The sequence below is a fragment of the Phocoena sinus genome, chromosome 8, assembly GCF_008692025.1.
Source record: "Phocoena sinus isolate mPhoSin1 chromosome 8, mPhoSin1.pri, whole genome shotgun sequence".
NCBI lineage: Eukaryota > Metazoa > Chordata > Mammalia > Artiodactyla > Phocoenidae > Phocoena > Phocoena sinus.
Window position 1 is genome coordinate 102,509,318 of NC_045770.1, and position 27,990 is coordinate 102,537,307.

Sequence of the window (27,990 nt, forward strand, 5' to 3'; positions counted from 1 at the left end):
CAAATCCCTTCCCTGTCAATGCACCTAGTACAGCTGCAATGTTACATTTTGGGGGTGTGTGTGTGTGTGTGTGTGTGTGATTTTCTGCGTAGCTGTCTCCCCAGTGTACTGGGCATACCACGGGGGGCAGGGACTATGTGGCTTTTTACTACATCTCAGTACCCAGCAATGTCCCACACGGAGCCCAGTAGTGAGCAGTGGGGGAACTGGGGTGTCCTCCTGGCCTCGTGGTTTATCTATGAGACACGTGCTGCTGGTCTCTGCATTGAACTGTGTCCCTCACAGGCTGGATTCTAACTCACTTCTTTCACAGACGGGAAATTGAGGCCTGTGAGGTCACTAGCCCATGGGCTAGACGTTCTGTCTCAGTCCAGTGTATATAGAGTATGGGGGGGGTCCGAGGAGGGGGTACTCACTTCTGGTCGGGGTTCAGAGGAGGCTTGATATCTGGTCGGGGTTCAGAGGAGGCGGCACCTCCCAAGCCTCGTAGGTTGGGAGGGTGATTTGGGTAAGTTTGGGAAACATCAAGGGGAAAGGGAAGCCAGGCAAATCAGAAGATGCAGGTGTGGGCACCTAGATGCCCCGTGTAAAGCCCCTTCCGAGGCCCTGGAAGGTACAAGGCCGAGGTCACCCTCTTGGGTTTCAAGTTGGGTAACCGAGGCCCAGAGAGGGGGAGGACTCACCTGCCATTGTCCATCGAGCCAGGAGAGCTGTGGGCCTTGCTCCTGGGCGGCCCTGACTCCACCTTCCCCTGCTAACCTCCGGGCTGGCCCTGCCTGAGATGCTGGGAGGATGCAGGGAGGCGAAGGGGGGGGGCGCTGAGGCATGACTCCGGGGGTGCACGGGGCTGCCAGCACCCGGAAGGAGGAAGCTGCACAGGGTGTCTGTGGCTGGGCCTGGGCCCACTCGGGGACTTCCTCTTCCTCTCAGGGCAGGTGTAGCCGCCAGAGCGGGACCAACACCCTGACCCCGTCATGGATGGGGGCAAGGGGCCCAGGATCAGAGACTTCCTGAGTGGGAGCCTGGCCACCTGGGTGAGGGGGCAGTGCGAGGGAGTCTGGGGAGGGGAAACGAGCAGCAGGGAGGGACTGGTGTGGGGTGGGGGGAGAGGGGGCAGAGCTGGGGCCTGAGGGGAGGAGCGGGCTCAGGTGGGGATGGAGAAGTCCAGGCAGCTGTGCGGCAGGAAAAGGGGTCCAGGTCCGTGGCCACTGGCATTCAGGGGAATGGTGGGGGGGGGGGCTGCGCGGGCTCAGGAGGCAGGTCAGAGGGGCTCAGGATTAACTCTGCCAGTGCGGGCCTCCCACCCAGGCCAGCTGACTCCTTTGTGTCCCCACAGGCGCTGGGCCTGGCCGGGCTGGTGGGGGAGCCGGAGGGGGAAGAGGAGGAGGAAGGAGAGGGGCCTCTTTGTCCGGAGACGAGGTTCTTACACCTCAGCGACGGGGCCCTGCTCCTCCGGGTGCTGGGCATCATGTAAGGGGCATCAGAGGGGGACCCGGGGCAGCTGCGGAGGGGTTTGAGGGGAGGGAGGCCAGGCAGCCTGGTGGGAAGAGCCTGAGGGGTGGTTGGCAGAGCCTGGTTTAGGGGAGGTGGGTCCTCAGTTACCCCTCCCACCTATCGTCCCCTGTGCCCACAGCGCCCCCAGTTCCCGAGGCGGCCCTCAAATGATCAGGGGCCACGATGGTCCCGCAGCCTGGCGAGTATGGAACCTGAACCACCTGTGGGGCCGGCTGAGGGACTTCTACCAGGTGAGGGGTCAGGAGGGGGAGGCTGAGCCTGGGAGCCCCCTGCCTGCGGCAAGGCCCTTCTCACATCTCCCACCCCGTCTGCTGCAGGAGGAGCTGCAGCTGCTGATCCTGTCTCCACCCCCAGACCTCCAGGCGCTGGGGTTTGACCCCTTCTCAGGTGCTCTCTCCCACCACCCCTTCCTGCTTCTTCCCCCTATCCCTGCGCATTAACCCCTTGTGGCTTGTGCCCTGCAGAGGAGGCGGTGGAGGAGCTGGAAGGCATCCTTAGGCTACTGCTGGGGGCATCAGTGCAGGTGAGCGGGGCGGGGAAGGGCAGGGTCTGGCTTTGGGAGCAGAGGTGGGAGACGCCGGTGTGAGCCTCACTGTCCCCTCCTCGTCGCCCTGCTCCCCCTGCAGTGTGAGCACCGGGAGCTGTTCATCCGGCACATCCAGGGCCTCAGCCTGGAGGTCCAGAGTGAGCTGGCTGCTGCCATCCAGGAGGTACAAGTTTGGTCGGCCGTCTGGGACACCCTGCCCCCTACTTCCTTGGCTGACCTGCTCTCCCTGTGCCTCCAGGTGACCCAGCCCGGGGCCGGCTTGGTGCTGGCGCTGGCTGGGCCCGAGCCTGGGGAGCTGGCGCCTTCGGAGCTGGAGATGCTGTCCCGGAGCCTGGTGGGGACACTGTTGAGGCTGGCTCGGGAGCGGGACGTGGGGGCCCAGGTACGAGGCAGCCGGAGGAGGAGGAGGGCCACAGAGACCCAGCCGGGCACCCAGCCACATGCCGGAGGTGCGGGTGGGGGTGGGGCGCTGCAACGGTCACATGCGTCTTGTGGTGCTTGGGGGCCGATGTGGGGCTCTTGGGGTGGGTTACTCCGGACTCCTGACTCTTGACGTCCCCCAGCGGCTGGCTGAGTTGCTGCTGGAGCGGCAGCTGGCGGTCCCCCTGTTGCCTGAGGCTCCTGCCAGGACTCCCCCGGAGGGCGCCTCACACCACCTGGCCCTGCAGCTGGCCAACACCAAGGCCCAACTGCGGCGCGTCCGGCAGGAGCTGTGAGCACCGCTGGCTGGGAAGGACCTGGCGGGGGTGTGGTGTGGTGGGTGTGGTGGGTGTGGTGGCGGTGGTGGGGGGCCGGCAGGGAGCGCAGCTTAGGTCTGGGTGGGGTCCAGATGGGGTTCAGGCCTAGCAAGGGCTGGAGGGTGCAGGTCCCCAGACCCCTCCTGCGTCCCTTCCCTCCAGGGAGGAGAAAGCCGAGCTGCTGCTAGATTCCCAGGTGGAGGTGCAGGGCTTGGAGGCCGAAATTCGAAGGCTCCGCCAGGAGGTGCGCTCAGGTGCCCCCAGACACAGTCGCATTCCCTAACCCGCCCCCCGCACCTTCCCCAGCCTACTGCCTCCCCCAACCCGGCTCCTTCCCGTCCTCAACCCTCTGGCCAGCGGGTGGCCCTTCCTAGCTCCGCACCGTCTGGCCCAGGCCCAGGCGCTGTCGGGACAGGCCAAGCGGGCCGAGCTGTACCGCGAGGAGGCGGAGGCGCTGCGGGAGCGGGCCGGCCGCCTGCCCCGCCTGCAGGAGGAACTGCGACGCTGCCGGGAGCGGCTGCAGGCAGCAGAGGCCTGCAAGGGCCGGCTGGAGGTGAGGCGGGCGACGGGTCTGCAGGGGGCGGGGCATGGGGGGCGCGGCCTGCCGGGGACAGGGTGGGCCTCGAGAGGAGCGAATTTGGGCCAAGGGATAGGTCAGGCCTGATGGAGGGAATAGTCACCGCTAGGAGAACGCGGTCAGGTGGTGTCTGGGGACAGGCCCTCTGGAGGATGGGGCAGATGGGGGGGAGAGGTGGAGGCTGTAGGTAAGGGTAGGTCCTGGAGAGGAGGGTGGGGCCAGTTGTAGGGGAGGCAGTGTCTGGAGAGAGCACCCAGCAACGGGGCTAAGTGGGACTTAGAAGGACCTTGGAAGGCAGTTCCTGGGGCGAAGGGGCAGGGCCAGGTGCTAGGGAAGTGGTACCTGAAGAAACCTTGGAGGGGGAGGGGCAGATGGCGGGGAGAGGCGGGGCCTGGAGAGCAACAGGGGTGCAGAGTCAGATGGGGGAGGGGAGCCAGGGTCTGTGGCCCCGGAGTGCTGGGGGCATCGCACCACCGGCTCTCTCTGCTCCCCCACCAGGAGGAGCGGGCGCTCTCCGGGGCTCTGGAAGCCTCGAAGGCGCTGCTGGAGGAGCAGCTGGAGGCCTCTCAGGAGCGCTGTGCTCGGCTGCATGAGACCCAGCGGGAGAACCTGCTGCTGCGGACCCGGCTGGGCGAGGCCCACGCGGTGAGATTCCCAGCGTGAGCCCTGGTCACGCAGTGATCTGTGGCCCCAGTGGTCCCCAGGGTTCCTTGGTGATGCCTGTGCCTCCTACTCCTTGTTTCCCTCGTGACCCTCTAGCCCACACACTTGGCCTGGCCCTGGCGGGGAGGGCTTGTCTGACCCTGCTCTCCCCTCCAGGAGCTGAACTCTCTACGGCATCAGGTGGACCAGCTGGCAGAGGAGAACGTGGAGCTGGAGTTGGAGCTTCAGCGGAGCCTGGAGCCAGCCCCAGGCTCTCCTGGGGAGGGTGAGTGGACCCCAGTGGAGGGGCTGTGGGTGGGAAGCTGCCTGTGTTTTCCTGCACCTTAGTGGGGACGGCTTCTGATTTCCTCCCCTTCCCCCGGGGGTGTCGGGGGGTGGTGGGTGTGGGTGAGGAGCCATAAGGGAGCAGAGGGGTCCTGACCGCATCTCCCACACCCCAGCGCCCCTGCCAGGAGCGGCTCCCTCTCTGCATGACGAAGTGAGGGAGGCAGAGGCTGGGCGGCTGCGGACCCTGGAGCGGGAGAATCAGGAGCTCCGAGGCCTGCTCCGGGCGCTGCAGGGGCAGCCAGGTGGCCAGGTGAGTCCCCTCCCCCAAGCATCAGCACGTCCTTCCTGGCATCCTCCGCTGGGTTTGACCATCCCTCTCATGTGCCCTCAGCACCCCCTGCTGGAGGAGCCGAGCGAGGACTCCGTGATTCCAGAGGCAGACTCAGCTCCCCAGACTCCGCTGGCCTCAGACCATGGCCCCCAGGGCTTGGCAGGTCAGGCAGGGGATGAAGGCCCCCAGGCTTTGGACCCGGCTCCCCTGGCATCAGATTCAGCCCTCGAGGGGTTAGCTGAGTGTCCTCAGGCATCTGATTTGGACCCAAAGGTGGTGGAGAGGCCCCTCCAGGCGGCTGTCATGGTGCCTGTAGGCACGATGGCCCAGAAGTCAGGCCCCGCTGTAGGGGCACAGGAGTCCCTGAAGAAGGCTGGCCTTGGAGCCCCTCTCCAGACCCCTGCCGCTGTGGCCCCACCTCAGGGTCCAGATATCAAAATTCAGGCCCAGCTGTCGCTGGAAGGAGAGACTGGAGAGTCAGTGCCCGAGGCCTTGGGGCTGAGACAGGAGGACCCTGAGAGCAAACCCGGACTCTCGGAGCCCAGCCTCTGTGGGCAGGTGGAGGAGACCCTAGACCAGAGGCTGGACCTACCCAAGGGGCGAGCAGAGGCCAGAGAGCATGAACAGAAGTTGGAGAGGATGGTCGGGGACCCAGCCCAACAAAAACCACAGCAGAAGCTGGAGGGGGCTCCTGAGGCCCAGACCTGGGAGGGGCGGATCCCAGGGGAGATCCTGGCCCGTGGTGTCCCAGAGCAGGAGGCCCTCAAGGAGGAGATGGCACGGCTGAGGAGAGAGGCTGAGGCTCTTCGAGCTGAGCTGGAGGCCCAGGCCTGGAGGCTGGAGGCCCGAGGCACGGAGGCCGCCCGCCTCTCCGAGGAGCTGGCTCAGGCACGGAGGGCAGAGGCCGAGGCCCACCAGGAGGTGGAGGCCCAGGCCCGGGAGCTGGCCCGGCTGCGGGAGGCGGTGGAGGCCGCTGGCCGGGAGCTGGAGGCTGCGTCGCGGGAGCGGGGGGCACTGGCGGAGGTGCTGGCAGCGACGGGCCGCGAGCGGAGGCAGTGGGAGCGAGAGGCGCCCAGGCTGCGGGCCCGGGCCGAGGCGGCCGAGGAGCGGTTGCAGGTGCTGCAGAGTGAGAGCCGCCGGCACCTGGAGGAGGCCGAGAGGGAGCGCCGGGAGAGGCAGGCCCTCCAGGAGGTATGTCGGGGCTCGTAGCCAGGGTCAGGAAGCAGGGTTCCAGGCCAGTTGCTGGGGTTTTGGGTTATTAACTCCGTCAGCAGCCGTTGAGTGCCCAGCACTGAGCTGGGGCCTGGGGCCGGAAATAGAAAGGCGAAGTCCCCTCCTGGCTCCCAAAGGCATGCCTGGCTTGGGAGAGGGGCAGATGTCCCCTGCCTTTGATGGGGTGGCTGTAGCAGGTGGTCATGGAGCTAGATGGCCTCTCTGACTGTGGTGCTTTGCTCAGCTCTGCCCCGGTGCCTCCGTCTGTGAAATGGGGGTGCTCTTCGTAGCTGCCTCAGCGGGTCTTTGGAAGACCAAGGGAGATAATGGCGTGAGGAGCCTAGCTCATGCTGGGCAAAGGCTCAAGATACGTTGGTTGTTACAGGCAAAGTGCTTCGGGAAGGGTTCTGATGCCAGGGTCGGCGCAAAGAGGCTTCGGGAGGGTTCTAAGGAAAGATCGAGATTTTGCTAAGCGGAGAAGGATATTTCATCCAGAGGGAACAGCATGTGCAAAGACTTGAAGGCATTAGAGATGCTCAGGGGCCCAGGAGACGTGGGGGAAGGTGGAGAAGTACATTGGACCAGCGTTGTAGGTGTTGGTACTCCATCCCCAGGCAGGGAAATTCACCCAAGGGTGTGGGCAGACCTGTGTGAGGATGCGTTTGGGGAGGGTCACCTTGGTGTACAGGGGAACCTGGGGCCATAGGAGGCAGTGCCAGTGGTCAAGGTGGCAGGTGAGGGACTTCCCTGGCGGTCCGGTGGTTAGGACTCCACGCTTCCACTGCAGGGGCACAGGTTCGACCCCTGGTCGGGGAACTAAGATCCTGCAAGCCGCGTGGTGCGGCCAAAAAAAAAAAAAGGTGGCAGGTGAGGCTGGCTGGAGCTGGGATGGAGGGTGGAGGAGAGAGAAGACCTGGAAACCCCTCTATTCATTCAGTCAAGCATGTTTGCGGGCATCTCCTTGGCACCAGGCCCTGTACCAGGCAGTCAGTGCATGTGTCCTTCGGGAGATGCTCACTCACAGTCTGGGGTGGAGACAGGACCGTGCGGAGAGCCGTGGGGGTCCAGGAAGCACACTGGACTCAGCCTGGGGCACGTCAGGGAAGGCTTCCTGGAGGAGGAGAGAGAACGGCAGTGAGCCAGGAGGAGGTACAGTTTGTAGGGGTGGAGTGTGAGGCGGGGAGTGGAGGGAGGTGAGACTAAGACCTCATTAAGCAGGTTTCCTGTAGGGCAGGGCTTCGTCTTCCTTATGAGTAAAGGGAGGAGTTGCAGCTGTTTTCATGAGGGCAACGAGGAGTCACCGGAGGGTTTAAAGTGAGCAGAGTGGTCAGGTCTGCGGGTCTGAAGGCCCCTCAGGGGAAGCAGAGGAGACCACAAGGCAATGGGACGGGTGTTCAGGCCAGTGGGGCACAGTGCTGAGGGGCAGGTGTGCTGCAGACGAGGACTCAAATGTTCTGGCTGAGCAGTTGCCAGTTTCATCCCTGTTGCACAGAGGAGGGCACTGAGATCCGGAGAGGATAAGTTATTTGCTCCGAGATGCCTCCTGATGGAGAGGAGTGAGGAACAGGCTGTTGGCTTGGCCTGGGGAGTGTGAGAATTGGAGGTGTGGGTGAGAGGGTAAGGCCAAGAGGTTGTCTCTGGGGTCCACTTTGTAGGAGGTGATTGAGAGATGCTGTCAGACGGACCTGGATTATATCTCAGATCCCCTACTCAGCTGTGTGGCTTGGGGCCAGTTACTTAACCTCTCGGAGTCTCAGTTTCTTTACCTGAAACCAGAATAAAAACAATACCTGTGTCACAGGATCCTGTAAGGTAATGAATGTAGAGAGCTTGGGGCAGTACCTGGCACTCAGTATGGGCTTAATCCGTGGAGAGGGAGTGCCAGCAGGTGGGCAGTGAAGGTAGGGGTAGGGCTGGCCGGCTGGAGGAGCCGGCTCTGAGGACCAAGAGGGTGGAAGAGGCTGAGGACAAAGGGGAATTTTGTGAGATTTCCTGGTGGAGCAGTTCCTGGTGATAACTGGGTGTGGTACAGGCCGGGGTGGCTGGCCAGGGGAGGGAGGTCAGGGAACCAGGGGCCAAGGGGGTTGTCCAGGTGGGCCTCCCGGCTAGGGGGAGGGCAGGGGTCTGGCCCGAGATGCAGGTCTTCCTGGGCACCACTGTTCTTCCTATTCTCCGCCCTGGGGCTCTTGTGGCTGCCGGCTGCAGGCAGCAGGGACTCCTGGGACTCTTAGTTTTTCAATGAGAGGCCGTGGCCAAGGGTGTCTAGAAGTGCAGTGACCCTGAGCGGTGGTCCGGGTGGGGTTGTTAAGCCAGGAAGATCAGAGTAAGGGTTGGTAGACCCCATTTCCAAGGGCAGGATTTGGCAGGCGGCTGTCATGGTCGGGCCTTCCCCAGGGTTTCATCCTGCCAGGGCCCCCACTCCCCGTACCTCAGAATGGTTTGCCCTACCTCGCGGGGCCCACAGGCCAGAGTGGGTCTCCTATCCACTTCCGCAGTGGTACGGCCCAACCGCCACAGGCTGCGTGGTCAGCGGCATCCTGGTCCTCCCCCTCCCAGCTCCCACTGCGGTTGGGCCTGGCCTTCACCAAGTTCCTGCCCTCTGTGGCCACCCTCCTGTGGCTGAGGGTCCTCTCCAGACCCGCCTCGTCCGAGCCCCTCTTGCCCTCACATGGCCTGTGTGGCCTCAGAACATAGGGTGAATCCAGCTGTCACTGGGCACGTGAGGAACCATGGGCTCAGAGAGGTGAAGACGTTTGCCCAGCGAGTGCCTCTGACTCCTGGCCCAGGGGCCTCCCTCAGGCTTATAATCCCCAGTTTATAATCCCCAGCTCTTTCATACCCACTCTCCAAGGCGACCAGGCCTTGTTCCCATTTTACAGATGGGGGAGTAGAGCCCCAAAGGGTTAAAGATATTTGCCCAGGGCGACAAAGCAAGGACAGAAAGCCGGGTCTCCTGACTCTCAGGCCTGGGTGAGGGTGGTGGTCTGCCCTTCTGGCCCTGAGGCTTCTCTGCCTGCCCTCAGGAGCTAGAGAAGGCCACGGTGCGGGGCCAGGAGCTGGGGGCCCGGCTGGAGCATCTGCAGAGTGAGCTGGAACGGGCGGCTCTGGAGCACCAGGAATTTCTGCGGGAACAGGAGGTCCAGCACCAAAGGTGGGGTGTTGCCTGAGGGGCAGAGAGGGGCAGGCAAGGACTTGGGGAGGGCTGGGAGCCAACACTTCTCCCGGCAGGTACCAGGGCCTGGAGCAGCGGCTGGAAACTGAGCTGCAGGTGGCGGCCACCAGCAAGGAGGAGGCGCTGCTGGCACTCAAAAAGAGGGCCCTGCAGCTGGAGGAGGAGCTGTTCCAGGTGAGGCCGCTGCCCTGCTTGCCGGGGCCTCGGCCCACTCCTCCCTCCATCCTGCACGCAGACAGCCAGGGCCGCGTGCACCCGTGTCGCCCCCTCGGTCTTGGCCCTCGCTCTTGGCCAGTTGCTCGCCTTGTGCCCCGATTGGGGGCCTGTAGGAGGGAGCACTGTGCTGGGAGCCAGGCGGCTCTGCCCGGGCCTCGTCTCCCCCATTCCTCAAATGGGCAGAGCCTGGCGGCTTGACTCTGAGGCACCTGCTGTGTCCCTCATGCGTGGGCTCCACCACTTCCTGAGCTCAGCGACTATCGTCCCGAGTCGGGAATCGTTTCTGATAGGCCTGTTGCGTGCGGGCTCAGCGCCGCTCTGGTACAGCCCCATACCTGGTTGCCACCGCCCTAGGGAGCCCACTGTGCACCTGGGGCAGAGGCAAGAACACAGGCGACCACAGCCAGTGGGCCCCCAGCAGACTGCTTAGCTGGCTGGTGTGGGATTGATCGGCGGAGGTTTTCTGGAGAAAGCAGTGTTGAAACTGGGGCCCAGAGGAGGAGGACGATGTGCGGAAGCAGCGGCTCGGGCGGAGGCTGGGCTCCGCTGCAGAACCGGGAGAAGGCGCAAAGGGCAGGTGGAGAGCGACGGAGCAAGGCGGGCGGGGCTGCGGGACGCGGGAGGACTGCCACAGGGGGTAAGGGTCCGCTGCGCTGTGCCCAGGCCGCTGCCACTCCCTCTCTCCTTGCAGCTGCGCCAGGGTGCTGTGGGACAGGGGCCTGAGACGCAGGCCGAGCCGAGGGTCACGGAGGCCCAGAGTGCGCGGCTCATTGAGGTGGAGCGCAGCGTGAGTGTCGCCGTGGTGGGCGTGGGGCTGGGGGGTGTGCCCCAGAGGCCTGGCACCGGCTAACCCCCTCCCTGCCGGGCAGAACGCAACGCTGGCCGCCGAGAAGGCGGCTCTGCAGGGGCAGCTGCAGCACCTGGAGGGGCAGCTGGGAAGCCTGCAGGGGCGCGCCCAGGAGCTGCTGCTACAGAGTCAGCGGGCACAGGAGCAGAGCAGCTGCCTGCAGGTGGGTGACGGCCTGCGCACCTGTCCCCTGCCCCGTCGCTGCCCACTTCCTGCCACTTCCCCTGCCCGTACCCTCTCTGCCTGCCTCTGGCCCCCGCGTCAGTGCCCATTTCATCCCGTCTCCAGCCCTCTCCTCCCCTGCCCGTACCCCCTCTGCCTGCCTCTGGCCCCCGCGTCAGTGCCCATTTCATCCCATCTCCAGCCCTCTCCTCCCCTGTCCGTAAGCCCTCTGCCTGCCTCTAGCCCCCGCGTCAGTGCCCATTTCATCCCGTCTCCAGCCCTCTCCTCCCCTGCCCGTACCCCCTCTGCCTGCCTCTAGCCCCCGCGTCAGTGCCCATTTCATCCCGTCTCCAGCCCTCTCCTCCCCTGCCCGTACCCCCTCTGCCTGCCTCTGGCCCCCGCGTCAGTGCCCATTTCATCCCGTCTCCAGCCCTCTCCTCCCCTGCCCGTACCCCCTCTGCCTGCCTCTAGCCCCCACGTCAGTGCCCATTTCATCCCATCTCCAGCCCTCTCCTCCCCTGTCCGTAAGCCCTCTGCCTGCCTCTAGCCCCCATGTCAGTGCCCATTTCATCCCATCTCCAGCCCTCTCCTCCCCTGTCCGTAAGCCCTCTGCCTGCCTCTAGCCCCCACGTCAGTGCCCATTTCACCCCGTCTCCAGCCCTCTCCTCCACAGCCAGCACTTAGTCCCTCCTGCTTGCCCTGCCCCGACCCCAGCCCCATCTGTGCCATCCCTACCTTGTGCCACTTGCCCTCCCCTCCATGGCTGCCTCTGCCTTCGGATCCCTAGACCGCTCTCTCCTTTCCTCTGCCCCGCCCTCTGCCTTTTGCCCCCGTCCCTTACCCCGTTTCCGGCCTGGGATGTCACCCAGCCGGCCCTGCTCCCTCCTCTGGCCTAGGCTGAGAAGTCTGTGCTGGAGCTGCAGGGCCAGGAGCTGCACAGGAAGCTGGGGATGCTGGAGGAAGAGGTGCAGGCAGCACGGCGCTCCCAGGAGGAGACCCGTGGGCAGCAGCAGGCCCTGCTTCGGGATCACGAGGCCCTGGCACAGCTGCAGCGGCGGCAGGAGGCCGAGCTAGAGGGACTGCTGGCCCGGCACCGCGACCTCAAGGCCAACATGCGGGCACTGGAGCTGGCCCACCGGGAGCTGCAGGGCCGGTGAGCCTCCTCCAAACTCCCAGCTCCTCTCCTGGGCACCCCCTACCCGCCCAGAGCAGATTCCCTGGGTGGGTCTGATGCCACCAAGGCAGCAGTGCCACCAGTGGACCCACCTCCATTGCTGTGCCCTCTTGTGCGGCTGGGCTCTTTACACTTCCGGGGTGGGCTCACCCTGGGGCTCATCGGTGGTCAGGAGTGGTGGGCACCTGGCACAGCGTTCTGCCCTGTGGCTTTGCCCCGGGGTTTAAGCTTAGGAGACGATGGACTTACAGGTCCAGACGGTCCAGCTACCTACACGCCCTGGCGTCGGTCCCTGCGGCCCTCTTAGCTCCTTGTTCTTTGCAGGCACGAGCAGCTGCAGGCCCAGAGGGCGCATGTGGAGGCGCAGGAGGTGGCCCTGCTGGCAGAGCGCGAACGCCTGATGCAGGACGGGCATCGGCAGCGGGGCCTGGAGGAGGAGCTCCGGAGGCTGCAGAGTGAGCATGACAGGTACCAGCCCTGGCACAGCCCCTCGCCCCTCGGGCAAGTTCTCAGTGTTCCCATCTGTGAAGTGGGATGGTGATGAGTTGGTCTCTTTCCCCGTGGGGTCCTGCTTTGCCTCCTCTCCCCATCAAGGCTCCTCTGGCCCTCATGAGGGGCCTGGGGGTGGGGTGGGGCAAGTCCCCTTGGAGAGCAGCTCTCCTTGCTTCTGCAGAGCTCAGATGCTGCTGGCGGAGGTGTCCCAGGAGCGAGGTGAGCTGCAGGGGGAACGCGGGGAGCTGCGGGGCCGGCTGGCGAGGCTGGAGCTGGAGCGGGCACAGCTGGAGGCGCAGAGCCTGCGACTGCGAGAGTCCAACCAGCAGCTGGATCTGAGCGCCTGCCGGCTGGCCACACAGTGTGAGGTGTGGTGAGGGGTGGGTGGTGGCTGGGGAGGAAGGTTGGCTTGGAGGGGGCCTTGGGGGCTGGCAAGAGCGTGGAGAGAGTGGAAGGCGGCGGCCCTGAGCCCTGTTAAGCACCCCCGCTTGTCCTGCCGCCTGCCCCTGACAGCTGTTGACGGAGCTCCGGAGCGCCCAGGAAGAGGAGAACCGGCAGCTGCTGGCCGAGGTGCAGGCTCTGAGCCGGGAGAACCGGGAGCTCCTGGAGCGCAGCCTGGAGAGCCGGGACCACCTGCACCGCGAGCAGCGCGAGTACCTGTGAGGGGCCGTGGGGGCCGGCGTGGCTGCCCCTTGGGTTGTTTATGGGGAGACGCCCTGGGAGGACCTGGGAAAAGGGGGAGGCTGACCCCCAGGGGCTCGGGGCAGCGGGGATTTATCAGCCCATCCTGGGGTATGTTAGGCTGTGTTAACGGGCAGGGTTGCACCAGGGTGTACCCCGTGTTCCTGCCCAGGCCTCAAGCCCACATCCTCCCTCCCCATCCTCCCAGGGACCAGCTCAATGCCCTGCGCCGGGAGAAGCAGAAGCTGGTGGAGAAGATCATGGACCAGTACCGTGTGCTGGAACCTGGGCCCCTGCCCCGGACCAAGTGAGAGGCCCCTCCATCCTGGTGGGCCTGGGATCGTCCCTACCTAGCCCCTGCCCTGCCCTGCCCTTCGAGCCCTAGCCCAGCCCAGGACTGGGCCCCAGTGACGGTTTGCCTGGCCTTTGCCATCCCAGACATGGCCTCTTGTCCCTCCTTCCTCCCTGGCCTTAGCCTCTCTTGTGCCCTCTTGCCTCCAGGAAGGGCAGCTGGCTGGCAGACAAGGTGAAGAGGCTGATGCGGCCCCGGCGGGAGGGGGGCCCCCATGGGGGGCCACGCCTGGGGGCCGATGGGGCTGGCAGCACCGAGAGCCTAGGGGGCCCCCCAGAGATGGAGCTCTCTGAGGGCAGGGAGGCAGATGGCACAGGTGGGTCTGGGGGTCAGGTGACCAAGATGGTCCCTACCCCATGTCCCCTACCCCCTGCCCCCAGGGCTTGCCAATGCCTCTGGTCTTCCTGTGTGGCTTGCACACGTGCTCCCCGCTGGCCTTCCCTGCTGCAACCTCTCCCCACTCCCCCAGATGGTTCCAGTAGCTCTTTGCCCTGCATCCCTGCTGTGTCCCTCTTGGCTGGCACCTCCCTTCTGCCTGCGCTGCCACCCATGCCATCCTACCCAACCACAGCGGTACCTAGGACCTCGGAGCAGCAGGGGACTTTAGTGAGAAGTCATTTATCCCTGTCAGCAGATGAGGAAACTGAGGCCCAGGGAGGGGAAGCATCTTGCCCAAGGTCACACAGTGAGTTAGTGTCAGAACCAGCACAGGGTCCAGCCTCCTGTCGCCACCTTCACTCACCCAGCCCTGGGCCCTTCCGCCCTCACCTCTGCAGCTGCCTGTCCCCTGTGACCCCTGTGCAGCTTCTCCCTGCTGGCCCCTACACTCTGCCCAGCCCCTCCTGGCACTGCTCCGATACCCTCCCTGCCTGTGCCTCTTGCAGGGTCCCCCTCACCGGCACCCGTGCGCCGGGCCCAGAGCTCCCTGTGCCTGCGGGATGAGACCCTGGCAGGTGGGCGGCGGCGGAAACTCAGCTCAAGATTTCCTGTGGGGCGAAGCTCTGAGTCATTCAGCCCCGGGGACACCCCGCGGCAGAGATTCCGACAGCGGTGCCCAGGCCCGCTGGGGGCACCCGGCTCCCATGGCAAAGGTGAGGGAAAGGGTCCCTCCTCCCACTAGCCCCCCAGTTCCCTGTGGACCCACCAGCTCCATGGGGGAGGGGGCTTCCTTCCTGTCTCCTGTGTCTCCCCACAAGCCCTGTTGCCTCTGTGTTGGTCCTCACGGGCCAGTGGCTGCCTTGTGCCCCCCCCCCAGGACCTAGCGTGGGATGGGATGGCTCCGTCGAGACCCTGGCGGAGCGCGAAGCAGATGCCAACAGAGAGGGTGAGTGGGGGCCTGGGAAGGAGGGCAGGTAATTGCCCTGCCTGGGGCCCCTGGCAGGCCTCAGTCACCCACTCACTCATTTGACAATGAACCTTTACGACGTGCCAGGTGATGTGCTAGCTGGGGATACAGCAGGGAACATTCTGGTGTGGGGAGGTGGGAGACAGCAAATAACGTGCATAAAAATAATAATTATCTACAACGGCTCACCCAATAGAAACCTGATGTGAGCGCCACGTGTAATTTAAAATTTTTCAGTAGCCTCATGAGAAGTAGAAAGAGGCATGTAAAATCAGTTTTAATAACATATTTTGTTTAACTCAGTATGCCTAAACTATTATCATTTTAATGTGTAGTCAGTGTAAAAGTCATTAATGAGGTATTTTATATTATTTTTTTCACACTAAGTCTGAAGTCCAGTGGTATTTTACACCCAAGCACGTTGCAGTTCAGACCGGCCACATCTCACGTGCCCAGTCCTATACCGGGCAGCCCAGCCCTAGGATATTAGGAGGTGATGGTGTTCTGGGAAGACAGGCGAGCAGGGCGAGTGAGATCAGGAGCACTGGGTGGCAGGTGGCAGAGGGAACAGCCGAAGTGAAGGCCTGGCATGTCTGAGGCTGGCAGGGCAGCCGGGAGTCCCCCGAGGGAGCGAGCCTGAGCTGAGTTTTCCCTTCCAGACGTCGAGGTGCAGGAATCGGAGAAACGGGCTCTCGCCCCTTCCCTCAGCCAGTGATACTGCGTGGATGGGGAGCTTGGGAGTGGAGTCTTCTCGACCCTGGAGCCTCACCGGGGGCGCCGGGCAGCCCAAGAATCTGGGGAGGCAGGGCACTTGTGGCGAATCCTTGGACAGGGAGGCCTGGGCCACCAGATCCTCCACAGCCTGCACTGGGGCCCCGAGCTGGAGCTGGGATGACTTTATGGACAGGGGCGATGGCCGGCCCCCACAAACAGCTCCCGCCTGGGGCTCCGCCATGCGGCCTTTGCTGAGGAGGTGGTCTCCGGGACAGCCCCCAGCTGAAGGAGGCAGGCAGGAGTGGGCAAAAGAGCCCCCTGCCCGGTCCAGACGGTGAGTCAAGGACCATTTCCCGGGGACTGTGGCCTGGGCCCGTCTCTGAGCCTTAGGTGGGATGTGAGGGACAGGAGAATAAAGCTGGGATGCAACCACCTGAATCTGTGCTCTGTGTCTACCAGCCGCGTCTAGGAGCCACTAGGTGCCAGGGACACATGTGGCCTGGAATCCTTCTCTGCTGGCAGAGGCCTGTGGCCATTGGCCTCCTTGCCCTTCATGGGGCAGCAAAGGGCTTTCTTCAGGGGAGGGGCCCGCTGGGCTGGCCTGGATGTCGCAGTGGCGGGGGGAGGGGGCAGAGGTTCTGGGTAGCCAGCAGAGCGGGTAGGGTCTGAGTCTGGGCTCAGCCTTTGCTTGAGAGGTGGGGTCTGGGCTCCCGAGTGTGGGGCAGGAGAAGTACCCAGAGGGCCTGCACCCGCCCCCTGTACCCTCTTCTCTCCTTTTATTTCTTCCTGCCTCCTCATCCTCTCTCCTCCATGCCTTTGGGACTGAGCCCCTCGCCAGGGAATTTACCGCCCTTGGGGTGTTGCCTGGTGTTGGGGGCTGTTGTGGAGGGACACACGAGGTGGGAAGGACGCCGGGGTCTCTGACCAGGGCCTCTAGGATGACGCCCGGGAAGGGGGCCATTAGCCTGGGCAGCAGGACGTGAGTCAAGGCACCTGGGGCCGCCCAGAGTAGGGTGGGGCTGCCCGGCTGAGGTGAGGCAACCTGAATCTGGGGGTGGGAAGAGCTGGGAGGGGTGGCCAGGCCAGCCTCCCCAGGGTAACCTACTGCAGCCTGACTCACAGGGTTTCCACAGCCCTCCCCTTGGGGATAACCCACCGCTCTGCCTTCCTTCTCTCAGCCTGAGTTTCTGAGGTTGGTGGCATGGGAGTGGACCCCCCTGGCCTCCAGTGGGGCTGAGCAGCTGGAAGCCCCTCCTACAGGCCTCAGGGCAGGGGGCTTTGATGGCTGCCCCACCCTATTGGTGGCCCCTGTCGGTTGTCAGGGAGGGGGACAAGGCTCTGGGCCTGATGGGGAGAGCAGGCCACACCTATGTGGCTCTGACACCCCTTTTCGAGGTCTACTTTGTGCCAGGCTTGGGAACCACAAGGGGCAGAGCCACATCGGGGTGCGCGCGCTGGGTGGGCTGTGAAGGGTGTCTGGGGGCTGAGGTGCTTTTATAGGTCCGCTTGCTTTAGAGAGATTCGGTCAGAAAATCGGCTGCCCCTCCCTGCTGGGGGTTGGGCTGGGCTCCCTCTCGGTGCCCCTTGTAGGTAAGGGGAGCCCAGAGACAGGGCTTGGTCCTCAGGGTGCCTCAGGCCTCCCCTGCAAAGGCAAGTCTACAGGGGAGAGGGTCTCGCTGGCTGCCGGGGGTATAGACAGGGAGCTGGGCTGGGCCGGGCGGCTTCTGGGACCCTCTTAGCCTGCCCAGCACCAAGAGCGAGAGCCACGCTGAGTGAGAGGCGCAGGGCTGGGGCTGGGCTGGCAGTAGCGGACAAGGGTGGCCGTGTGGCTTCAGGCTGCTGTCTGGCAAGGGGACCGACAGATCCCCTTCCCTATTTGCTGAGGTCAAGGAGTGATCAAAAACGAGGCAAGTGGGTTGTGATTTTTATGAAATCCCTCACTTTCGCTGGTGGCTAAGAATTGGACAGAGCTGCTTGGCTGCCCTTAGGGCTGGCATCCTGGAGGGGAAGGCGGCTCTAAAGTACCTGAGTGGGACCCCCATCCCCCTTGGGACACAGCCTGATGTGGACTTACCGCCTTGGGGCCAACACCTGGCTTGGGAGTGTCCGCCCCACAGAGGCTCCAGGTTATCCACGGACCCCAGGCATGGCTCCTAAGGGGTGTTCACAGGTCCCCAGGATGGTCGCCTGGGGCCCAGAGCGCACAGCCCTAGCACCAGCCCCCTGCGCCTGCGGGAGATGGGACCGCCCCGTCCGCCCGCCCGCCGCCCCGGCGCTGTCACGTTCCGGCGCCTGACTCAGGCCTCGCAGGGCGGGGAGCAGGGAGGCGGCGCCGGCGCCCGCCTCAGCCCCGGAGGCGGCACCAGGAAGCTCCCGCCCCGGCCGGAGCCGCCATGTAACCGGCGCCGCCCGGAGCTGAGCCTCGCGGGCCCCAGCGACCCGCCGGCCATGGGGGACGAGGACGAGGACGAGGGCTGTGCGGTGGAGCTGCAGATCACCGAAGGTGGGGCAGCGGTGGCCCGGGGTGCAGGCCGGGCGATGGCTGCCCAGGCCGGCTGGGAGGGTTCATGCACGGGCTGGGTTCATTTGCCCCCTGTGCCCGCAGCCAACCTGACCGGGCACGAGGAGAAGGTGGGCGTGGAGAACTTCCAACTGCTCAAGGTGCTGGGCACGGGAGGTGAGGAGCCCTATCCACCGGCAGGTGTCCCAGGCATGGTGCCCCGGGCCTCCCGCTTGCACACCCACCTGGGTTGGGCCAGGCTGCCGGCAGTGCCCCCCAGCCTCTCCCTGCCCTGCCTGCTTTGCCCTGCCCTGCCATGGTTTGCACGCCGACCCCCAGGGCTGCTCCACGTTGACGTCGCTCCTCCCTGGAAGGTCCTCCAGGATCTGCCAACACCCGGGGGCTTGCAGCTCTCCTGTGTGATTTCACAGCTCCTCCCCTTGCGGGATATGAAAGCCCTCTCCCCCACTTTGCAAACTCCCCTCCTCGGGTTTGACCGGCCCTCCCCTGTCTGCGTGCACCTCTGCCCCCCTTCCTTGGCTTTGCATCCTCTTGCATCTGTCTCATCTTCCACAGGTTTGCACATGACCCGCCCTCCACCCCACCCCCACCCCCGCTGCAGGCCTCCCGGAGTTGTGTGCCCCCCAGCCTGGTTTGCACACCCCCTCCCCGGTTTCGCTGAGCACCCGCCCTGGGGTGTGCACACCTTTTCCTTAGAAGGCTCTGCCAGTTCTTGCACACCTGCCTCTCACCCCAGCTCCTTCCCCCGACTTGCACACCCTCCTGGCTTGGCAGCGTGCCCACCCTCACCAGTCTGCACCACCCTCCTGTTCATGGCCTACCCTCCGCCCACTCGCTGCTCCCACAGCCTACGGGAAGGTGTTCCTGGTGCGGAAGGCGGGCGGGCACGACGCGGGGAAGCTGTATGCCATGAAGGTGCTGCGCAAGGCGGCGCTGGTGCAGCGAGCCAAGACGCAGGAGCACACGCGCACGGAGCGCTCCGTGCTGGAGCTGGTGCGCCAGGCACCCTTCCTGGTCACGCTGCACTACGCCTTCCAGACGGACGCCAAGCTGCACCTCATCCTGGGTAAGGGCAGACACCTTCCAACCCTGGGGGCCATGGAGGCAGGGGGGCCACCCAAGGGGGCTACTTCGCAACTTTCACCCACCTCCCGCCCCCAGACTATGTGAACGGTGGCGAAATGTTCACCCACCTCTATCAGCGCCAGTACTTCAAGGAGGCTGAGGTGCGCGTGTATGGGGGCGAGATCGTGCTGGCCCTGGAACACCTGCACAAGGTGGGTGAGGACCTGGCCACCTGGCTGTGGCCGTGGGGACTGGGCCTGGGCCTTAGAAGGGGCCTGTGAACATAGCGGCCTTGGGCTTTCTGAGGGCTGGTGGCCTCGGTGGGGACGGGAGCTGCTTCCCTTAGGCCTCCTGGAAGGAAGGCCTCGGTGCTGCCTGGTGGGGTCTCCTCCCCTGGGGTCTCCTCGAAGGGGCTTTCCTCTCACAGGGAGCTCGAGGCTGCTTCCTGGGGCCACGTTCACAGAACTTCTGCAAATGGAGACCTCATGCCTTGGCTCCTAAAGCCGTCATGAGATGGGGCTCCTCTCCCTGGGAACTTGGGGCCTGCTCCCCTGCGGCCTCCCCATGGTGTCTTCTTCCTTGCTTTTACATCTTAAATGGCTTTTCCTATCCAATGGCCCAGTCCCACCCCAGCCCCGCACCAGCACTGGAGATCCCCTTCCCCAGGGACCAGGTGCAGGGACAGGAGCAGAGGGTGTCGGGGGAGGGATCCTCAGGGCCTTCTTGCTCCTGCCAGCTGGGCATCATCTACCGAGATCTGAAGCTGGAGAACGTGCTCCTGGACTCCGAGGGCCATGTCGTCCTCACGGACTTCGGGCTTAGCAAGGAGTTCCTGACAGAGGAGGTGAGTGAAGGGCAGTCTCGGCCTCCTGCACCCCCGTGCGGGCCGTCCCTTCCCGGCTCCTGCTTCATGCCTGGCTCTGCGTTTCTCGGGGGTGCAGAGGTGAGTAGATCCAGGCCCTGCCTTCGGGGAGTTCCCACTGCTCCAACCCTCACAAGTCCACGAGTCTTAACTCTGAGCCTTGGGCGGGTCCTCTTGCCCTCCCAGAAAGAGCGGACCTTCTCCTTCTGTGGCACCATCGAGTACATGGCCCCTGAGATCATCCGCAGCAAGTTGGGCCACGGCAAGGTGGGTTGGCAGGGGATCAGAGGGGTGGGTGTGGTGAGGTAGGGGTGGCCGCAGGCCCTCACCCTGGCTCTGCCCCGCAGGCTGTGGACTGGTGGAGCCTAGGCATCCTGCTCTTCGAGCTGCTGACAGGGGCTTCGCCCTTCACCCTGGAGGGCGAGAGGAACACGCAGGCAGAGGTGTCTCGGTGAGCAGGGTTGGAAGCAGAGGGCGGCCGAGGGGCCTGGGCAGGGCTGGAGGGGGGGCTTGCTGCCCCTGACGCCCCCCCACCAATCCTCCCAGACGGATCCTGAAGTGCTCCCCTCCCTTCCCCCCCCGGATTGGGCCAGTGGCACAGGATCTACTGCAGCGGCTACTTTGCAAGGACCCCAAGAAGCGGCTGGGTGCAGGACACCAGGGGGCGCAGGAAGTTAAGAACCACCCCTTCTTCCAGGTGAGGCTCCTGGCTCGCCCCCATACCTGTCTGCACACACCGGGGCCAGGCTACTGCTCTGGGTTGGGGGACACTGGAGGGATGGTCTGAGGCTGGCCAGTTTCGCTTGATTTGGAAAACCTCTCAGATAAAGAAAGCAGGCTTGTCTTCTCAGCCGTCTCTCTTGCAACTTGGAAGATGTGTTCTTGGCGGGAAAGCATTCATTGCCTGGTAGGGCTGGCAGGGACTTGAGAATGAATTCATCGGTCCTTTCATTGGACAGGTTCAGAGAGGAGCAAGGTGCCCAAGATCACACAGTAAAAGTGTAGAGCTGGGAACAGACCCCAGGTCTGCTGTCAGCCCAAATCTGATGACTCTTGCGTGCACTCAGGGTTTTGGTCTTTGTACCTGTACAGGCTGTGTGCCTCTTCTTCAGATGGACATGTCTGAATCAACCACGTGGGTTTTGTTCACTTGTTAAAAGCACACACAGTTTAAGGTGCAGTGCAGAGTGAATTCTGTCCTTGTGAGACCTCACTGGCTCGGGCACTATGCCTGGCCAGCATCACTGCCGAGCAGGGCCCTGTGACTGTGAACACCTGTGTCTTGGCCCCTTGCTTGCATTATTTCATGTAAGCCTCAGAACCTTCCTGATTATCTTCATCTCTACAGATGAGGAAACTGAGGTTCAGAGAGGTTAAGTAATTTGCCCAATATCACTGAGCTAAGTGATGGAGCTCAGATTTAAACCTGCATCTGGGTGGCTTGAAGGCCCATGCTCTTAACTGTTATGTTCTGTTTACATGTGGGTATTACATTTGCCTTGGTCTGACGTAGAAACAGAGGCATCCACTAATGGGCACTTATAGTGGGCCAGACATCCAGTTACCCTTGCTATGAGTGCCATCTCCTTGAATCTTCCCAGCAAGTACTGCTTGGAAGGGCCCTCAGAGAAGCTTTCTCAGACAGGAGTCTAAGTCTCTGCGGTGAAGATGTCCCTTTGTGGGCGAAGTGACTGAACAGTGTCAGTTTCCTTAAGTGAATTCCTCAGCCCACCCTGAGCACATGCCAGGCTCCAGGTGCTGGGAGTAGGTGGACCAGTAGTCACACTGGAGAGGCGCCCCAAAGTTTTCGAGGCCTGATGGTGCCTTTATATCCCCTTCTTTTGAGATAGCCTCTTTGGTGATAGCAGTGCTCAGGTCCCTGGTGCCAGAACTGGGGCCTTCAAGCCCAGGCCAGGCCTCTAGGCTGCGAGTGACAAAAAGTCCAACTCAAGATGGTGATATCTGTGGAATAGAGTCTGGCCGCTAAGAACAGAGATAGGAATGAACAGTGGTCTAAACAAGATAGACGTCTATTTATTTATTTATTTTCTCACATAAAAGAAATCCAGAAGTTGGCAGGCTGGGGCTGCTGTGGTGTCTTCATGAAGCCAAGTTCAGTTTTTTTTTTTTTCTTTTTAAATGCTCCTCTATTCTTAGCACGTAGCCTCTGTCCCCAAGGTTGCCTCGTGGTACAAGATGACTGCTGGAGCTCTTGCTATCTAGGTTGCTCTCCAGGTGGGAAGCACGAAGAAGAAGGAGTGGAAGGGCAAAAAGGGCACCTTACCAACGGTTCACCCTCCTCTTCAGGCTCTTTCCCTGGATTCCTACCTCGTAATTTTTGCTTACAAGTAACTGGTCACTGCTAGCTGCAAGGAAGTTTATAAAATACTATTTTTTAGTTGTGTACATTGGTTCCTGAAATAAAATTGGGGCTATAGTACTAAGGAAGACCAGGAGAATGGATGTTGGGCAGGCAACGAACAGGCTCCGCTGTACTAGTTTAAACATAAAAGGAATGTTTTAGCTCCCATAAATGAAAAGTCCAAGGAAAAGTGGTCTGACTTCAGGCAAGGCTGCATCCAGGTGCTGAATCTATGTTATTAGGAATTTCTTTCTTTGTCTCTTGCTTCTGCTTTTCTGCACAGGCACTTCATCATTAGACATTGAGGGGGTCCCCAGCAGTTCCAGGCCCATATCCTCCCAGATTTAAGTCCAGTAGGAGAAAGAGATTTGTTTTTTTTTTTTTTTTGCACATCAATTCTATTAAAAGCCCCAGAGTTGGCTGAGTGTGGTGGAGGGCTGGTTCTCCAAGAGAAATAGGGATTCTGTTATCAGAGGAAGGGAAACAGAAGCTGGGGAGGCAGGAAGAACAGCTTCCCGCACAAATGCCAGTGAGACCTTTGCCTCACTGAGGAGCTGCCTGGTGAGGGTGGCCTGAGTGGGCAGGGGTTTCCACTTCCTGCCCTTTGACCCCTTGTCTCTCATTCCTTTTCTCCAGGGTCTGGATTGGGCTGCTCTGGCTGCCAGGAAGATTCCAGCCCCATTCCGACCCCAGATCCGCTCAGAGCTGGACGTGGGCAACTTTGCAGAGGAATTTACCCGGCTGGAGCCTGTCTACTCACCCCCTGGAAGCCCCCCACCTGGGGATCCGCGCATCTTCCAGGTGAGTGAGCGTTCATAGAACCACAGATGCGGGGGAGGCAGAATGGTGCTCAGCCTCAGCCCTGGCTGACCTGTGGGCACTGCACAGGCCCCGTGTCCTGATCAGGAGTCAGCATCTCCTCTAGGTCTCTCCACTCGTGGGGAACCTACAACTGTCAGTCATAGAGACCACCTGGGCAGGACATGCCTTTGAATTTCCTGGTTTATCTTGAAATTTCATGTTAATTTCCCTGCTTCTCCATAGTATCTCTATTGTTATGTAAAAATACTGTTTTAAATTATTCACTTAAGGGGACACTTAGGAAGAGATGCCTTGTTTATACTGTGGCTTTGCATGTCCCTCTGGCACACCATATCACACTCCTGGGGGCATAGGCCCCCTCCACCCAGTTTTAGAAGCTTAGGCCTGTTGGACCAGTCCCATCTCCTTTGCTCGGCATACAAGGCCTTGCACGGTGTGGTCTCTGCTCAGAGCCCTAGCCTCAGCACTCTGTTATTCCACTCAGTGCTCTAGCACCTCTGAACTGCTCAGAGGTGCCAGAACACACCTCTGTACCTTTGCATATGTGGTTCCCTCAACCTGGAGGGTACAGCTGCTCACCTGGCAAAATTCAAGCCTTGTTGTCCAGTGCTGTCCGCATATGAAGTCTTCCCTGCTCCTCTGGCCCTGGGTCACCCTTTCCTTGTGCACCAGCCTGCTACAGACAAAATCTCCTTCTAAACAGTTTGTCAGGTTTTATCCTGGCGCTGACTGAGACTGCCTCACCTGGTCTGAAGCTCCCAGAGGGCAGGGACTGTGTGTTTAATTTCTGTGTCCCTGAGTCCAGCTGGTAATTTCTGTGTCCCTGAGTCCAGCTTGGGGGCCTGGCCTGTAGGACATGGTCCATAAATATTAAATAAGAATAGGCCAATATCAAGTATGGATGGATCAGTTCCCCTCTATGAAGCTCTCACAAGGGACAGCTCTGTGCTTGAATATCCCTCGATCTACTGCGATCCATCCTCAATCTCACAGTCCTAATGAGCAAGTTTTCTTGTGAATCAGTGGTTACTTTCATTCATTCATTTAATGATTCAAAAGTATGTATTGAGTGCCTTCGATGTTCCAGGCACTGACCTGGGCACTAGGGACGTAACGATAAACTTGACAGACAATAATCCCACCCATGTGGAGCTTGCATTCTAGCGCACAGTGGCGCTGCATTTTTAGGAGAAGACAACACATTGTTAAAATTACCCTTGAGAGTCCCTTGAATTGCCAGGAGGTGGATTGTTAGGAAAGGCAAAGAATTAACTTTGGTTTCTCTTTACGTTTCCTCAGTAGCCCCCCTTGCAGAGGAGGCCAAAGTTTGATTTGAGAGGAAGGAGTAAAGACTTTTTGTCCTGAGTGGGTAGAGTTGAATTCTCCTAAGTTAAGTATGTGTGATGCCAGGCCACAGTTCTTTCATGTATTCAGCCTATCATATTCTGGGCCAGTGCAGTGTGCCAGATGACGCCCTTGGCACTTGGGGGGATCACTGTGATGGGAAAGGTAGAGTCACAGACTGGTGGGGGAACAGACATGCATGGTCCCAAGAGGTCATAGAACACGGTGGAATAAAATGTCCACACATCCTGTGTGCACCAGGATGCAAAAGCAACATCCCCTACTCCAGGGTCTTTCCTCTGCCCCCGCCCTCCTTCCCGCTGGGTCTGGACCTTCGGGGACTCATCTGCACCTCCATCCACCCCTGACAACACCCCTCCTCCACCAGGGATACTCCTTCGTGGCACCGTCCATCCTGTTTGACCACAACAACGCGGTGATGACTGATGTGCTGGAAGCGTCTGTTGCTGGAGACCGGCCTGGCAGGGCAGCGTTGGCCAGGAGCGCCATGATGCAGGTGGGTTGGGCCAGGGTGGGGAGAAGTGGGCTTGGGGGCATCTGGGCTTGGGGACTCCAGATGTGGCTTCAGCAGGCGCATGCTGTGGCTTCGGTGAGGTCCATAGCCTCTCTGAACAGGGGCGTGGCATGGCCGCAAGGCTCCCGGTAGGACCTCTGACGCGTCCCCTTCGCCCCCAGGACTCGCCCTTCTTCCAGCAGTATGAACTGGACCTGCGGGAACCCGCGTTGGGCCAGGGTAGCTTCTCCGTGTGTCGCCGCTGCCGCCAGCTACAGAACGGCCAAGAGTTCGCGGTCAAAATCCTCAGCCGCAGGTGGGCGGGCCCGGGGTGGGCTGGGTTCTGCTGAGCGGATTCGGGGAGGGCGGGGCCGGAGGTCAGCTGTCCTGACCCTGCCTGCCCTGCCCCCAGGCTGGAGGCGAACACGCAGCGCGAAGTGGCCGCCCTGCGGCTGTGCCAGTCGCACCCCAACGTGGTGAAGCTGCACGAAGTGCTTCAGGACCAGGTGACGCCTTCCTGGGCTAGGGCGGAGCCCAGGGACGCTAGAGCCTGCCCGTGGGGGGCGGGGAGGAGGACAGGAGGCGGGGCCTGAGAGCGCCATGGGCGGGGCCTGAGGACCCGGAGGTCAGGGAAGTGTGATTTCAGGGGAGTAGGGCCTGAGGACCGGAAGGCGGAGCTGAGGATGGCCAAGGGAACGGGGCAGGGGGAGGATTTAGGGCGGCGGGTTTTAAGGTGGCCAAAGGGACGGGGGCCTGGAAAAAAGTAGGGGGTAGAAACTGAAGCGAGTCCTAAGGTGGTTCTTGGGGTGGTCTTGAGGTCAGGGTTCGAACAGGGTCGGGGCCTGAAGCCGGGGGCGGAGCTTGATGTTGACCGCGGGGCAGGATCCGGCTGGGCCTGGTGGGGGGTGGGGGGGCGGCCCGGTTGGGTAGGTGGTGACAGTAAACCCAGGTGGTGACCTTGGCCCGTCGCGCCGCCCGCAGCTGCACACGTACCTGGTCCTGGAGCAACTGCAGGGTGGGGAGCTGCTGGAGCACATCCGCAAGAAGCGGCACTTCAGCGAGTCCGAGGCGAGCCAGATCCTGCGCAGCCTCGTGTCGGCCGTGAGCTTCATGCACGAGGAGGCGGGGGTGGTGCACCGCGACCTCAAGCCCGAGGTGGGAGCGGGGCCTCAGCGGACTGGGAGGGCTTCGGCGCGGAGGGCCAGTCTCTGACGGCCGCCTCGCCTCCCTCATAGAACATCCTGTACGCCGATGATACGCCCGGAGCCCCGGTGAAGATCATCGACTTCGGGTTCGCGCGTCTGCGCCCGCAGAGCCCAGCGGGGCCCATGCAGACACCCTGCTTTACGCTGCAGTACGCGGCCCCCGAGCTGCTGGCGCAGCAGGGCTACGACGAGTCCTGCGACCTCTGGAGCCTCGGCGTCATTCTGGTATGGGACGGGGTCTCCGAGGAGATGTCAGGGTCCTCCGAGCCTGGGGACAGGAGTTCTCTTGTTGGGGTGGCAGGGTTTGGTCTGAGGCTGGGGTCAGAAGTCGTCCTAACACAGAGGCGAGGTCTCTCTGGTGCTGGGGTCTGGGCATCCTAGTTTTAGGAGTTGGATGTCAGAGTTCATAAGCCATGGGCCTCAGGAGTTAGCCTCTTGGAGAAGGTCTGGACTGGTCTCACCTTTCACTCCCCAGTACATGATGCTGTCAGGCCAGGTCCCCTTCCAGGGGGCCTCAGGCCAGGGCGGGCAGAGCCAGGCGGCGGAAATAATGTGCAAGATCCGCGAAGGGCGCTTCTCCCTTGACGGGGAGGCCTGGCGAGGCGTGTCTGAGGAAGCCAAGGAGCTGGTCCGAGGTGCGAAGCCGGAGGTCACAGGTCATGGCTGGGGAAGGGGAGGCCGTGGGGTCATGATGGGACAGGGTTTGCTACTGGGTCAGGTGTCCTGGTGGGGGACTTGTGGGGAGGAGAGTGGGGCTGCTAGGATGTCTCTGGGGCGCAGCCTCTACACACAGCCCGCCAACACTTCCCCTGTCCTGCCTCCAGGGCTCCTGACTGTGGACCCCACCAAGCGGCTGAAGCTCGAGGGACTGCGGGGCAGCTCGTGGCTGCAGGACGGCAGCGCGCGCTCCTCGCCTCCGCTACGGACGCCGGACGTGCTGGAGTCCTCGGGGCCAGCTGTGCGCTCCGGGCTCAACGCCACCTTTCTGGTGAGGGACGGGGCCTGCGGGGGGGTCCGGGACCGAGGCTGGAGAGGCGGAGCCTGCGGGAGGCGACTCCCGCAGAGTCCTGAAAGGTTGAGTTCAGCCGAGTCCAGGCGTCTGACCTGTCGGGACCCTGACCGTTTGAGAGGCTGGAGGCCAAAGACCTGTTGGCCCTGACCTAGTGGTATGGGAAGGAAGGCCTGGGATGGGGGCCAAAGCTAGGATTTGGAAGTCGAGGCCGGGCCGGTGGAACTTACCGCCTCCTTTCCGCCAGGCGTTCAATCGGGGCAAACGCGAGGGTTTCTTCTTGAAGAGCGTGGAAAACGCGCCGCTGGCCAAGCGGCGGAAACAGAAGCTGCGGAGCGCCGCCACATCCCGCCGCGTCTCCCCCGTGCCCGCCGTCCCGGGCCGGGCACCCGCCGCCAAGGGAGCCCCCCGACGAGCCAACGGTCCCCTGCCCCCCTCCTAGCCTCCGTCACTGTGACCCTCTCCCCGGTCGGGGCTGTGTTCTAGGAGGCCGGCTCACTGCCCCCAGGCCTCCTGTATAGCTCCGCCCCATCCCCAGGGATTGTTACCCTTCTCTCCCCTCCCCCCCCACCCCCAGACAGAGCAGAAGTATTTTTATAAGCAGAGAATTTTTTTTAATGTCTTACCAGATAGAGTTAGAGATGCAGGGAGGGAGGGGGCCTGCTGGGGAGTGGAGTCGGGGGCCCTCTGCCTAGATGCTGCCTCATCTGGTGGAAGGCACTTCTCCCCCAGGGGGCTGCCCCGGCAGGGAATGGCTCCTCCTCCATTTCTAAGCACTGAGTTGCCACAGGGAGAAACTGGGACCTCTCCCCTGCCCTCCCCTGAGGTCCTGCTCTTGGGAGGGGGCACCCCTCAAGCTGTCACTTTATGGACTGTTTGTGCAATTACGTCCACCAAAGACCTGTGTCGGGGGTGCTCAGTGAGAGGCCCTGGGGGACCCCCTGAAGCATTTCTGCCTCACTTCATGTCACCTGCTTCCGCCTATTGAGGCTTAGGAAGGAGGTAGGCGACCCCCTAAAAGGGGAGGCTCCCTTCTCACCCATCCCCTCCTCTTTGGCACAGCTGCCCCTAGCTGGGGGTGGCACCTTGGGGGTCTGGGGTGGGCATCCACAGTCACTGCCTCAGCCCATCCAGGCTGTGCCTTTGACTTAAAAATAAAAGTCTACCCAGTGCTGTGTGTGGCATGTGTGTGCGTATGTGTTGGGGGTGTGTATGGGCAGAGGTCTTGGGGCTGCCTGCCAGCCAACGGGGCCTGAGACCTCAAAGAGGAGGGACAGGGCAG

General features: G+C 62.4%; 2 protein-coding genes across 4 annotated transcripts; both read left to right on the plus strand.

Moving 5' to 3' along the window:
• The first annotated feature begins 908 nt into the window (after positions 1-908).
• Positions 909-15,436, plus strand: CCDC88B (coiled-coil domain containing 88B). 2 transcript variants are annotated; one of them, XM_032638763.1, is made up of 27 exons: positions 911-1,034; positions 1,337-1,470; positions 1,634-1,745; positions 1,833-1,902; positions 1,980-2,038; positions 2,142-2,225; positions 2,301-2,444; positions 2,626-2,774; positions 2,962-3,043; positions 3,194-3,352; positions 3,875-4,021; positions 4,196-4,304; positions 4,480-4,616; positions 4,698-5,828; positions 8,873-9,000; positions 9,078-9,195; positions 9,929-10,024; positions 10,107-10,247; positions 11,143-11,399; positions 11,745-11,888; positions 12,094-12,280; positions 12,426-12,571; positions 12,802-12,900; positions 13,095-13,261; positions 13,830-14,036; positions 14,201-14,269; positions 14,950-15,436. In XM_032638763.1, the coding sequence occupies exons 1-27, from the start codon at positions 975-977 to the stop codon at positions 15,003-15,005; spliced, it is 4,392 nt and encodes a 1,463-aa protein (XP_032494654.1). In that variant the 5' UTR covers positions 911-974; the 3' UTR covers positions 15,006-15,436. The 2 variants fall into 2 exon arrangements, with proteins under 2 accessions (XP_032494655.1, XP_032494654.1); XM_032638764.1 differs by lacking the exon at positions 1,337-1,470 and having other exon boundaries at positions 909-1,034.
• Positions 15,437-17,302: 1,866 nt separating this feature from the next.
• Positions 17,303-27,880, plus strand: RPS6KA4 (ribosomal protein S6 kinase A4). 2 transcript variants are annotated; one of them, XM_032638765.1, is made up of 17 exons: positions 17,303-17,507; positions 17,610-17,681; positions 18,373-18,591; positions 18,687-18,802; positions 19,327-19,434; positions 19,639-19,719; positions 19,800-19,903; positions 19,999-20,149; positions 22,451-22,615; positions 24,369-24,497; positions 24,677-24,810; positions 24,907-25,000; positions 25,476-25,649; positions 25,730-25,924; positions 26,175-26,334; positions 26,524-26,687; positions 26,956-27,880. In XM_032638765.1, exons 1-17 carry the CDS (start codon positions 17,453-17,455, stop codon positions 27,148-27,150), a joined length of 2,316 nt encoding a protein of 771 aa, XP_032494656.1. In that variant the 5' UTR covers positions 17,303-17,452; the 3' UTR covers positions 27,151-27,880. The 2 variants fall into 2 exon arrangements, with proteins under 2 accessions (XP_032494656.1, XP_032494657.1); XM_032638766.1 differs by having other exon boundaries at positions 17,487-17,507; positions 17,610-17,665.
• The last annotated feature ends 110 nt before the right edge of the window (positions 27,881-27,990 follow it).